The sequence below is a fragment of the Emys orbicularis genome, chromosome 8, assembly GCF_028017835.1.
Source record: "Emys orbicularis isolate rEmyOrb1 chromosome 8, rEmyOrb1.hap1, whole genome shotgun sequence".
NCBI lineage: Eukaryota > Metazoa > Chordata > Testudines > Emydidae > Emys > Emys orbicularis.
Window position 1 is genome coordinate 61,021,103 of NC_088690.1, and position 12,151 is coordinate 61,033,253.

At 46.9% G+C, this 12,151-nt stretch overlaps 1 protein-coding gene across 1 annotated transcript in view; it reads right to left on the minus strand.

Moving 5' to 3' along the window:
* PAPPA2 (pappalysin 2) overlaps nt 1-12,151 on the minus strand; it is a 167,144-nt gene that overhangs the window by 42,125 nt on the left and 112,868 nt on the right. Inside the window, exons 17-19 of the mRNA XM_065409588.1 lie at nt 9,195-9,363; nt 5,903-6,035; nt 1,440-1,549 (exon numbers count right to left, since the gene is read on the minus strand). Coding sequence (XP_065265660.1) covers nt 1,440-1,549; nt 5,903-6,035; nt 9,195-9,363 — 412 coding nt within the window. The remainder of the gene's footprint in view (nt 1-1,439; nt 1,550-5,902; nt 6,036-9,194; nt 9,364-12,151) is intronic.

A 12,151-nucleotide genomic window follows, 5' to 3' on the forward strand; every position in this document is an offset into this window, starting at 1 on the left:
ATCACTGAGTCCCTGTTGATTTATTCCTTACACCGTCTAAAGTAAAATAGTTAAGTTGCCTGTTGGGGGTTCTGAAAACCCCGAGTAACACCTCCTCCCATGCGCCTTATTCCAATCTACTCCTTCTAGCACACCACTCCCTTCTCAGACCCCAGCTCTTGTCCTCCCCTTGCGTTTCAGTCAGGTGGTTTCCTCCTCCTCCAGGCTGCCTGGGTGCCAGGCAGAGGGTCACTGAGAGCGTAGGAGAAACAGGCTCTGTGGTCATAGTTCTGGTGCCTGGCCCCACTCTAGCTAGAAGCAGCAGGGAGCAGCAATTCCAGGAAAAGTCCTGCTCAGCCCCTGCATCCCTGGGCTGAAGCATGCCCAGTGCAGACAGAATCTGTGGAGAATTTAGCTGCCAAAGTCTAACAAGTCTCTATAGAGCATGTGTGAATGGAGTCTTTTCAAGGGTTTATAACTTGGACAAATTTGGGTGGATTTTCACGCAGATGACGCAAGGCCAAGCAATGACACAAAGGCCACTCCCTGCCAAATGTCAAGTGTCTGCTCCAAAGCATCGGGGTGCTAGAGCTCCTCCAGGAATAATTTTTTTAACATGGGCAAAACAATGTATTTTTCCCTAATCTGGTTTTCGGAAATGGCTAAGCCATTTGTGCTGAAACGTTCCAAAACAATTCGACACCCAGCCTAAAAAATGTCACCCTTAATGGTTAAAGATTGGCAAAGTTATAAACAACTGAAACTGGGTTTTATAATGGGATGTGTTGCGGGAAGTTAACTATAGGCAGCACTACCAGCCCTGCCTTTAATACATTATGGCCATTCCATAACAGATGTCTAAGAGGAAGCACCTAATTCCATATTCAGGCATGTAAATAGGTGGCTTGATTGTCAGAGGTGCTGAGGCCCCGACAGCTCCCAGGGAAGAGATGGGTTGGTCTGCAGAAGTCCAGTGCCTTTAAATCCAGCTCCGTGGTTGTGTCTGATTGCCTGGGTGTTTTAAGGTAGAACCCCTTTCCCTCTGCTCTTTAGGCAGAGATGGCTGCTCGCTCCACATTCGCATCTGGTAGCAGGAGGGGCTTCTCCAACTTGCTCACCATTCTCTGAATAAAGTCTGGTGTGTCTCCCTGCTGAACACTCCCCTCCCCAGAAGGTCTGTGTCTCTCCCAAGCTCCCTCCTTCTCCCAATCTCTCTCTTCCTTCTTCCCACAGGCCTGCCACTCTTTACTCTAACGCCACGGGAGATGGGGGGTGGGAGGAACCACGTAGGCGATCTGTAAATAAAGCTAAACCTCACCTTTAATCCCCAGAATTTGCTGAAAGCTGCTCCGGGAGCCAGCTACAATGGAATCAAAATGATACCTTCACAGCTCAGGAACCATTCTGCCTCAGTGTACCTTAATCAGAGAGACACCCCCCCACACACACGCACTCTTTACCTGGACTCTGGTAGGTTCCAGACGGTGGTCCATAGTGTCAACAGTAATGTTTTCGGGGAGCATCACTGCGTCGCTGGGGGGGATTATACAGGATGGTATGCACACTGCACCTGGGGTAGAAGAGACACAGGATTGGAGACTCACCAATAGATCATTACATTTATGGGCTGCACACTCTGTAGCGCTTTCTTTGGTAACAAGGGATTTATGTTCTGGGGGAATGGGGTTTCACCAGTGCTAAGAACTAGGCACTACAGTGTGATAGAGGCAGACCCAGGAGAGACCTTCTATTTGCCAGTTCTGGGCATTGGGCTAGAATTCCCTTCCAAAATCCCAACCAATCATGGGAGAATTCACACAGCTATGCTGCCCACCCCAGAACTGAACTGAAAAGTCAGCGGAAACAAAGTCCAATGTTATGCAGAAGGAAGCATCTAGAAAGTGGTGAAGTGACTTTTGTGCCCTGGTGACTCTATATTGTCCTGCAAGCTCGGCTGGCAGGACACAGGACAGACCCATAAAAATAGGAGTGTCCTGTATATTTAGCGATGATCCTACTGTGATTCCTACACTATCTTCAACAAGCCAAACCATGGTCCTCATAATGTCAGAGGCAAAATTCCCATTGGCTTGAGTGGAACTGGGATTTGGCCCTAAGGGAATAAAATCTATTGGTTATGCAACTGACTATATAACCTGTAACATTTGGATTTTCTGAAAAACATCCCCACAAATCAGACCTTGCAGTGCAGATCTTTGCTTGAAAATTCTGGAACTAGAGAGCTGTCCATAGTTTATGTCTTCCAGCCTCCTGGGGACTGCAGGAAGGACAGCTGAGCACAGAACAGCACTGTGTTCTGCACAATCAACGGGGTATTAAATGAGGATCTCAGGATGGAATGCAAGTTGGCCACAACTACTGACTTATTGTCCTATGGCAGTACAATAAGACCTGGCTCCTAAGAGCTAAAGGCTAAAAGATTGATTATCTTGAGGCTAAAAGGTTAATTAGAATGAAAAAAAAAAATCTCAGCCTAATATAAATCACTAGTGTGGAGGCAGCTACACAGGTAAAAAGGTACAGATACTACTCCTGGGGGAATTCTGCGCCACTGCGCAATGCAGAATTTGCATAGAATTAATGTTCTGCACAGAATTTCCTTTTCCCCCAACAGAATTGGCACTGCAGAGCTGCTGGCCGCCACTAGGGACCTCTGGTCCTGGCAGAGCCCAACTCCCTAGCCTGCAAATAGAAGCCAATGCTGGGGGGAGGAGGATGGAGCTGGAGAGCTCCTGGCAGCTGCAGTTCCCCGCACACCCTGAAGGAAGAAGGCAGCGTGCAGGGAACTCCATACAAGCCCAGGACCCAGCATCAGGCTGTTTCACCCTCTGGATCCCTGGGCTCTGGAGGAGTATGGGGTGCAGGTGTCTGGGCTGGGGGGGCACACAGCTGGGCTTTGGGGGAAAGGGGTTGCGAGTGTCTGGGCAAGGGGGGTGCCCCATGGCTGGGCTCTGGGAGGAGGAGTGCAGGTGTCTGGCCCCCCCAGCTGGGTCTGGTGGGGAGGGAGCGGAGAAACAGAAACTGGGTTGTCATAGGGGTTTCTTTAACTCTCTACTCCGGGGGGGGGGGAATTTTGTGGGTGTCTGTATTGTTACAGACATAGTTGCTGACAGGTATAATTGAAACTGGTGTGGATTATATAGTGTTATTTAGACAAATAAAATATGCAGCATTTTGCAGAATTTTAAAATGTTGTGTGCAGAATTAAAAAAAAAAATTGGCACAGAATTCCCCCAGGAGTAAGACACAAGATGAACTCTCCTTTGAAGGCACTGAACTGTACATGGGACAATCCCACAGGGATCTTTACTGTGATGCTTTAAGGTTAATGCAGCTGCTTTCATTGTTGTACAAATGTTATGACCAATGTCCATTTACATAATGCCACGGATAGAGGCAGTTTACTCTTCCATATACCAGGGCATTCCAAACCAGGGGAGCTTTGGGATGGCTCAGCTTGTCTGGTCTGTGTGTTGTTTCTGAAGGCTGGAGGGAATATTTGTGTTTTGGGGGGAGGAGGATATTAGTGTTATTCAGTTTATTTTACTGTGATTGCTTTGGGTCTCGTTTGTACTGTTATTATATCAACTAACAGCAACTATTATTATTGTGACAATAATTCCTAAAGGCCCCAGCTGAGGTCAGGGCCCCATCGTACTGAGCATTGTACAAACACATCACAAGAGGCCATCCCTGGGCCAGAGAGCTTACAGTCTAAATAGACAAGACAGAGGAAGGGTGGGAGGAGAAACTGAGGCAAAGAGAGGTGCAGTCATCTGCGTAAGGTCGCACAGCGAGTCAGTGGCAGAGGTGGGACTAGAACCCAGGTATTCTGAGCATCAGGCCAATGTGTTTTCCACTAGATGGCGCTGCCTCTCTAACATGTTTTGATAAGTTCAGGCAATATCAGTGTGTTTGCACTGTTGGGGCTGGATCCACAGACTTAGGCTCAGTCTTGCAGTGCCTAACGTTTAGGCCACTTGCCACTCGGTGGAATTTACTGCCCCGAGTTAGGTGTCCAGGTTCCCTATGCAATGCACGGGGAGAGTTTGGCACCTAAGACAGGGTCCTCAAAAGCCAAGCTGAGCAGGGAGCCCTGTAAGAGAGCTAGCAGGACGTGCTGAGGAGAGGCGTGTGGCCTAAGACCCTCTTGGCTGGAGGCAGGCACCTGTCTCCACTTCTGATTCAGAGCCATGAACCTACTCCTGCAGGTAGGTACCTAAGCCAGGCCAGCCCAATCTCACAATAAACAGTGGTGGTGGCAGCTGCCTTATGCACTATAGTGCAGTGGCTGGAGCACTGATACAGGCTGTGGGAGAACTGGGATCAAATCCCCCCTCTGCCGGATGTGGAGCAGCGACTTGACCCCAGGTCTGCATTTCCCAGGTAAGTGCCCTACCACTGGACTACAGCGTATTCTGGCATAGTCCTCCATCTCTCCTGGGGGAGCTGCTCCACTTGGTAGGAAATACTTTCAGCAGTCATCAGGCCAGAGAGAGTGAGAACAATTCGACAGCCCAGCAGTTCAGGCAGGCTTCGGAGAGACCCAGGTTCCGGTCCCCGCTCTGATGACTATTTAAAGCACTTCACACAAAGCAGAAAAGCTTCAACCAAAGGGACCTACCCCATATCCCAGTGGGTAGGGCACTCGCCTGGGAGGTTCACATCCGTGATCTGAATCAGGCAGGCTGAGGATTTGACGGTGGGCTGCAGGGTCACAACTGCTGCCATGTTTTGTGGGGGGCTTGATCCGGCAGGTATGCTGAGAGGCTGCCTCTGAGCACATCGACAGGATTGGCCCCACAGGTGAAGCAGAGGGGGAATGCCTACTTTGAGAATCCCACCGGGGCTGAGGTGCCCACCAGCTTGGTTCCATCATGATATAGATGACTGTGTGCATACCCACTGGTGGAAATGTAGGCACCTAGGGCACTTCCCTGGTGGAAACTTAGGTGGCTAGGAAATTTAGGTACCTAAAGGGTTATGTGACAGCTGAGCAGGGTTTCTGAGGATCTAACTTTTGAATATAGGAGCCTATAGTAGCAGTTTGGTGCCTAAATTCCTTTGTGGATCTAGCCCTTGATCTTTTTATTTCTTAAATTTAATAAAGAATTTAAGAAATCAAATTACAGCTATGCAAAATGTTCCTAATGGAGCCTGCAGCCATGGGAAAATGCCTGGGTTTCATCACATGCCCCAAACTCATACCAGGCTTGTCAGAAGTTTTGCTAAACTTAATGGGCCTTTTTCACCAGCCTGGGCCCAGTTTTGATCAAACTTGGGTGATTTACGGTTTTGCACTGAAAACTATGTGGGTTTTGCGTTAACACTCCATTTAGACACAAAGCCAAGTGCAATGTGGCAGCTATGATTGAGTGTTGCTTTAAAGCGGGAGGGATATAAACCCAAGTGGATTTAGACGAAAGAAACAGTTTGCATGGACCCATGAAGAGTAAAATTGCCTAGTTTCACATGCCAGGTAACTCAGGTCATCCCTCTAGGAATTACCACCATCATCACCACAACCACTCACAGTAAAAACAACTGCAAAAGGTAGACGAATACTGCAAACGGCTGTGGTTTGCCTTGCTGACATATTCCTTCGCCTCATGAAACTACACATCCTTATCCCGAAGCCAGCATTAGGATTAAAGCTCTTCTGCTAACATGGCCAGATGTTATGTACATCCATAAACCGCCCAACTGGCTTTATGTGCAGACAGAAGACTAAAAACAAAATGGAACTTTGTCATAAATTTAAATGTTTCTGGAGCAGCAAAAGAGTCAACGTGACCTTTCACTTAGTCCTGTGGGACCGCAATAGACCCGGCTGACTCAACAAACAGCCTGTTCCAAGAGAAGCGGGTTTGGATCAGAAATCAACATCCTTTTTTGCCCGTACCAATGCCATAGCCTTGTTCACACTTGTACTCCACTAAATTCAGCTCTGGAGGTGGAGGGCAATTGCCTTGCAGGTTCTCACACAATTTAAACTCCTCTGTCCATAAGCCTTCTTTAGTGCAAAGGATAGGAACCTAGAAAAGCAAAGAGAGAAGAATCCACATTACTGCACTGTACAACCAGTACAAGAGGCTCTGCAATGGCTTTTGTGTCTATTCCCCTTGCTCTAGCCACATGTAGTTATACCAGAAAGTATAACCTGCCTCCCACTGGAGCCCATTTAAATCATATTATCCCTTTCCCCACTAACATCAATTTCACAAAATGAAGTTTAGGATGACCCTTCTCCCACTGTAATCAAAGGCAAAATTCTCCATCGACTACAGGGAGAGCAGGATGCATGCAGCCTTTTATAAGTTATGCCAAAATGGGGAATCCAATCTATGATGGCCAGTACCAAATGCTTATAAAGCAAACTGTTCCAAATTGCAATCTGATCCCATCACAGGAAATTCACCACATGTATTTCGATGAGACACTTGCAACAGTCCTTCTGCAAATTGCCCCAGCAGCAGCTGATCAGTGAGCAGCTCCTCTTCTTGAGCAAGCCCCTTGCCACAGAGTATGTCACAAACCAATCAGGGTTCTGCTAAGCTCTGCTAAAACATTAGTAATGCTCCCAGGGCATGCTTAAAAGGGACTTTTCAACTGTTTCTAACCTTTTAAATGAAAAGTTATTAACCTTTCATTTAAAAACAAGCAGAATTGTTGACAGTACAAATTATTTTCTTCCATGAGTATTACAAGAGTGTGTGACTGTTGCTGGGTGGACTGGCCCTTTTGGGAGAGTGAGCTTAGCTCCACTTGTGATCCATTAGCTGACTCCCAGGTGTTGGGTTTTATTGGTCCTCACAGTAACTCAGCCAGAGGTTATGGACCTATTGCAGGAGTGGGTGGGCAAGGTTCTGTGACCTGTGGTGTGCAGGAGGTCAGACTAGAGCAGGGGTAGGCAACCTATGGCACGCGTGCCGAAGGCGGCACACGAGCTGATTTTCAGTGGCATTCACAATGCCCAGGTCCTGGCCACCGGTCCGGGGGGCTCTACATTTTAATTTAATTTTAAATGAAGTTTCTTAAACATTTTAAAAACCTTATTTACTTTACATACAACAATAGTTTAGTTATATATTATAGACTTATAGAAAGATCTTCTAAAAACATGAAGATGTATTACTGGCACGCAAAACCTTAAATTAGAGTTAATAAATGAAGACTCGGCACACCACTTCTGAAAGGTTGCCGACCCCTGGACTAGAGGATCACGATGGTCCCTTCAGGTCTTAAAGTCTATGAGAGCCCATGAAAACCATTGCATCACAAAGACATTGACAACAGACCTGAGATTTCCTACAAGTGGATGGGAAAGAAAGGAATCCCAGGCCAGGTGCTTACAGGCTAACTGCAAAACCCAAATATACCAAAATAAATAGAATCTGCAGAGCAGCTGCCAATGCTACATCTGCATCAGGCTGTCACAGAGTTGGCTGGCCCTCCAAGGGAAGCTGGCTTCAGTGCCACCTGAACCTAGAAATTCATCTCCCAGGGATGGCTTTGAGGCCAGGGATCAGGTGATAGCAGGTTACCTGGCCAACAGATCAAATGTCAGTAAGCAGCTCAGTACTTCTGCTCCTTCATGAGCATTCGAGCGAGTAAATTTTCATTTGCAAGAACACTGGAAGAGAGCATTGCAAATACCAGCGCAAAGAAACATTCCTGGGGCTCTGCAATGGAAATGCACTCACACCCATTCTGTAAGGCTCTCCATTAGTTGGATGCCAGATTCAACAAACGATTCTGAATGTCCGCAGACAACGTTGGCTCCTCTTGTTTATTGAGGGCTTGTCTACACAGCGAGTTAGCACGTGGCAAGCCAGAGTGTAGATCTACAGCGCACTAGCTTGCCGCACACTGACTCGCTGTGTGGATCCTGCTACAGCGCACAAAAAGTTCTATACTGTGCTCTGAAGTGTAGACCAACGTCTAGGTCACCCAATTAAGGGACAGACCAGTGCCACATGAGTTAGGGAGACAATCTTTGGGCATCAGTAACAGCTAGGAAATGCTCACCATGACCAGTGTGCATATCAATATAGGTGAAAAATTCTTTGCAAAACTATTTGTTGAACTGTAAATGACAAACTAACCTTTAAAATAAATTATGATGGCTTTGCAGACATTTTGTGAACAGAAGAGAGGCCTACATTTCTTAAATACCTATTGGGTTGAAGTTGAGCTTGTTGAATTATTTTATACTGAATAATTCAAGCAGCTTGCAGGTCTTGTTGCCTAGGGCTGGGTAATGCATGGGGCTCAGTTTGGAATGGAACAAAATTAGGATACAAACTTGCCTCCCACTCTCCTACACCAGGAGCCAAGGTGCCCCATTTTAGTGTTCTTAACCCATCCGGCCCCTATGGTTTGTGTGCGCACACATGTGCACAACACTTCAACAAAATAAAGCAGCGTAGCAAGACGACTGAGGTGTGGATCCTATAGCTATTGTGCTAAACAGCCAGATAAGTCATGAAATATTGCTCATTTTCAGCTTTGCTATGGGTTTGTATATTGGTTCATGTCCCCCTTTTCCAGGAGACGGATTGGGTCAGTAGAAGAGCATTGTGGTAGATGCTGGTTTCTGATGCAGGCACCAGCATCTGTCCCAGGTAGGCCAGGAAATCCAGGCCAGGTTCTGCTCTAATTCCCAGGAATTGTCTTGATGTCCATTCAAGCCAAGCACAGAAATCCAAACTTCATTTCAGCAAAGCCTTTAAGCATGTACTTAACTTTAAGCACATGCTTAACTCCCCTTCAAACTTCAGTACTTGGCTGAATCAGGGCCTGTTTCTGGTTCTCCTTTACTTTGGCCCCAGTTGCTCACTAAACACACATACTTAACTTTAACACACATGAGTTGCACATGTCTAAGTGTTCACATGATTGAGGTCCTAGTTTCTACTGAACTGACAGAGAGAAAAATTCCTCTATCCACCTGCAAGACTCCAGTGCAAATGTCTCTGGCAGGCTCCCAAGGAAATCCCACCCTAGATGCTGATTGCACCAAGTACACCAAATAAATTCAGAACTAGGGCACGGAATATCCTTTGCAATGCATCTCGTTAGCCAGCCATGCTGCTTTCAGGCCAGCTCAAAGCCATACCCAAACAAGGTTGCCGAGGTATCCTCCAGCTGGCTTGCTGTGCTCTTGCATTCCCCCTTAAAGAAGTCATTCTTACCCTTTTGCTCTGCGGGTTGCAGCTGAGCACGCATTGGGTGTCCAGCTCAAAGCCATGGGTGCAATTGTACATCCCCTCAAAGACAGGAGGGGGCGGCTCACACAGCACTGGGACGCAGCTGCCTTCCTCCCAGACTCCACTTTCCAGGCAGTGGATCTTCAATAACTTTCTGGGGAACACATGCACAAGACAGTTACTGTACCGCACATCCAAAGAGCAACCCCAAAGCCGCAAATGCTCACCTATGAAAGGGGGCGCTGTTAGTTCTGTGGCTTCAGCTTACGTCTTTTCCCCTAGACTACAGGAAGTTCACATTCAGCTCCTGGCTGGAACGGTGTTCAAATCCACAACACCTGCTGATCAAGTGCAGTAGGGGCCAGGAGAAGGGAAAGGGAGCGGAGGGGAGTGGAGAAGAGAGCAACAATACCTCCTGCATGCAAATTTGAGTGGATGTTTGGAAGCTTTTGTTACTAGGATTGCAAATAATACTCAATATTGAATAACACATAGTTCTGCACATAGAGCTGCCTAGGTCTGAGCATAGAATCAGAGAAACGACATTAAGGCCTCCATTCAGCAAAGCACTGAAACCTCTGCTTGAGCCCCAGGGTTTAAGCACGCGCTGAAAGTTAAGCACATGCTTAGGTGATTTGCTGGATCGGGCTCCAACTCATTTAGGCCCCACTTCAGCAACACACTTAATCACATGCTTAAATCCATCCCAGTTCAGCAAAACTCTTACCTCTCAGCATGTGCTGAACTCGCCTTGATTTCAGCATGAGTTCGCTGTGTTGCTTAATCAGAGCCTTATCCAGGCCTTTCCCTATGTAGCACTGCTTCCTACAGCACATTTCCCAGTGCTTTGCCCAGTACAGGTTTAAATGTCCAAAGTCGTGGTACTTCCTTCACTTAAATTGAGAGATTAGGCCAGTTTAACAGATCTCACTATCAGGAAACATTTCCTTCTCTAGCTGAATTTTTCCATTCCTCAATTTCATCCCCTTGCCCTCTCCCAGCTATTTCCCCTTGTGCCACCCTAACAATTCTTCCCCCTTCATGCTGCTCAAACCCTTCTGATATGTGCACTCCATCGCCGTGCCCTATCCCGTAGCCAAGCGATATATACTTAGCTCATTCAAATGTACCTCATCAGTAAATCCCTCTGGCCTCTTTATCATTTTTGTGGCTCTCCTCTGTACTCCATCCAATTTGTAAAAATCTTTCTGGTATAGAAATTGCCATACCAGAACAGACCCATATCAGCTTGTATTGCTAAAACAATATAACATTTAAATCCTTGCCAAAAAAATAATGAAAAAGAAAAATGTACAGAACAACAGTCCATTTACTCAAGTATTCTACTACTGGCAACCATCTACATACCACATACTTCACAGGAAGGCATAAAAACCCCACGATGCACTGGGACAACTGAGCAGTACTCATATCATGGGGGAGAAAAGTCTTTGTGACTCCAGCCACGAATGAGTTTACACCCCTTGATGCATTAGGATTGGTAGCTCTGGTGAGTTTTACCCTAGCTAATATAATTGCAGACAGGATCTTTATTAAATTCAATGTTTAATTATTCTTGGCTGACCCTGCTCTGCAATCTTTTGACCGCTTGTAAGTTTCCCAGATTTTTTACTGGTCATACTCCTTTACTGTTGGACTTTTCTACAAGTTTAATGATGATTTTCATTGTCCAGGACCGATCCCCCACTTTTTCCTTCTCCACCCCTCACCTCCAGCAGACACAGTCCTAGGAGGCAGCAGCTAAAAGTTTCTAGGACACAATAGGCAGCCAGCCAGCTAGTTTTAATTTCCTTGCACATCTTTAGTGTGATTATAGGATCTGAAAAGCAGGGGAGCCATTGTGTGTGGCAGAAATAGGGGCAGGAGACAAAAGGTTGAATCAGCACCTTACAATCCAGCTCAGATAAGGGGCAGTGCATAGCCGCTTTCCATCAGTTGCAGTGCAGGGACTAAATTGTGCCTCTGAGGCCTTGTCTACACTAGGAAGTTTTACTGGCAAAAGTCTTGCCACTGATATAGCTATTTCAGCAGGTTGTATTCCTATTTGGCTGCCCTCACCAATGCAGTGTGTCCTCACAGCATCAGGTTGCACTGGCAAAAGGTGATGCTAGGTTTTGTATCAGCAAAAGAGCTACAGGAGAGTCAGTCTGGCCCATTCTGTATGCCTCTTGCATAATGCTTCGTGTGGCATGACCTTACAGCTACAATCTAGCCCTGTTTTTCTACTATAGCATTTCAGCAAGTGGCAGTGTCTCATAGGGGAGCTAAAGTTGGTTGTAGTATAAATAAATCCTGTGAGAAAGGCTATGAAGGGGCTTCATAAACTGGGCCTCAATCATTCAGCAATGTCCTTTAAACAAGCATCCCTTTGGGCTTGGACAGCGACGTGATACACTCACTAGACAAACACCTGGGAATAACTGATCCAGCCACTGTATGTCACTGTTGCTCTTCAAAAATGCATCCAAGGGCCCTTCAGCAGAAGCAAGGTAACTCCATAAGGAGAGAGCCAGAGGTCTTGTTGATATGGTGAGTTGCTGCTCAGCAACCCAAGGTGTGACTCTGCAGTGCTGCAGTCACGCTCTGGCTTACGGCGCAGTAACTCGCCACGTAGACACGCCCTTAGTATCGAAAGGGCTGGGAGCCTGCAACATGCCTAAGGAATGTGGGATTTGCACAGGTGTCCTGTGTGGTGAGTGAGATCCTTACTCATCACTCGCCTTCTCGCTTTGATGTGGTGCTAGAATTAACACACTGGGGCTTCCAGCTGCCTGCCAGTCTGCCCAAGCCACACAGGGGAAAATCACGCTTTGTCAGACGGAACCGGGAGGGGGAATGGAGCTGGTTGCAAACACTGCAGCTCTCTGCCCGCTGGATCTGAACTACATCTGCCATAGATTACTAACACAGGGGCTTATCAG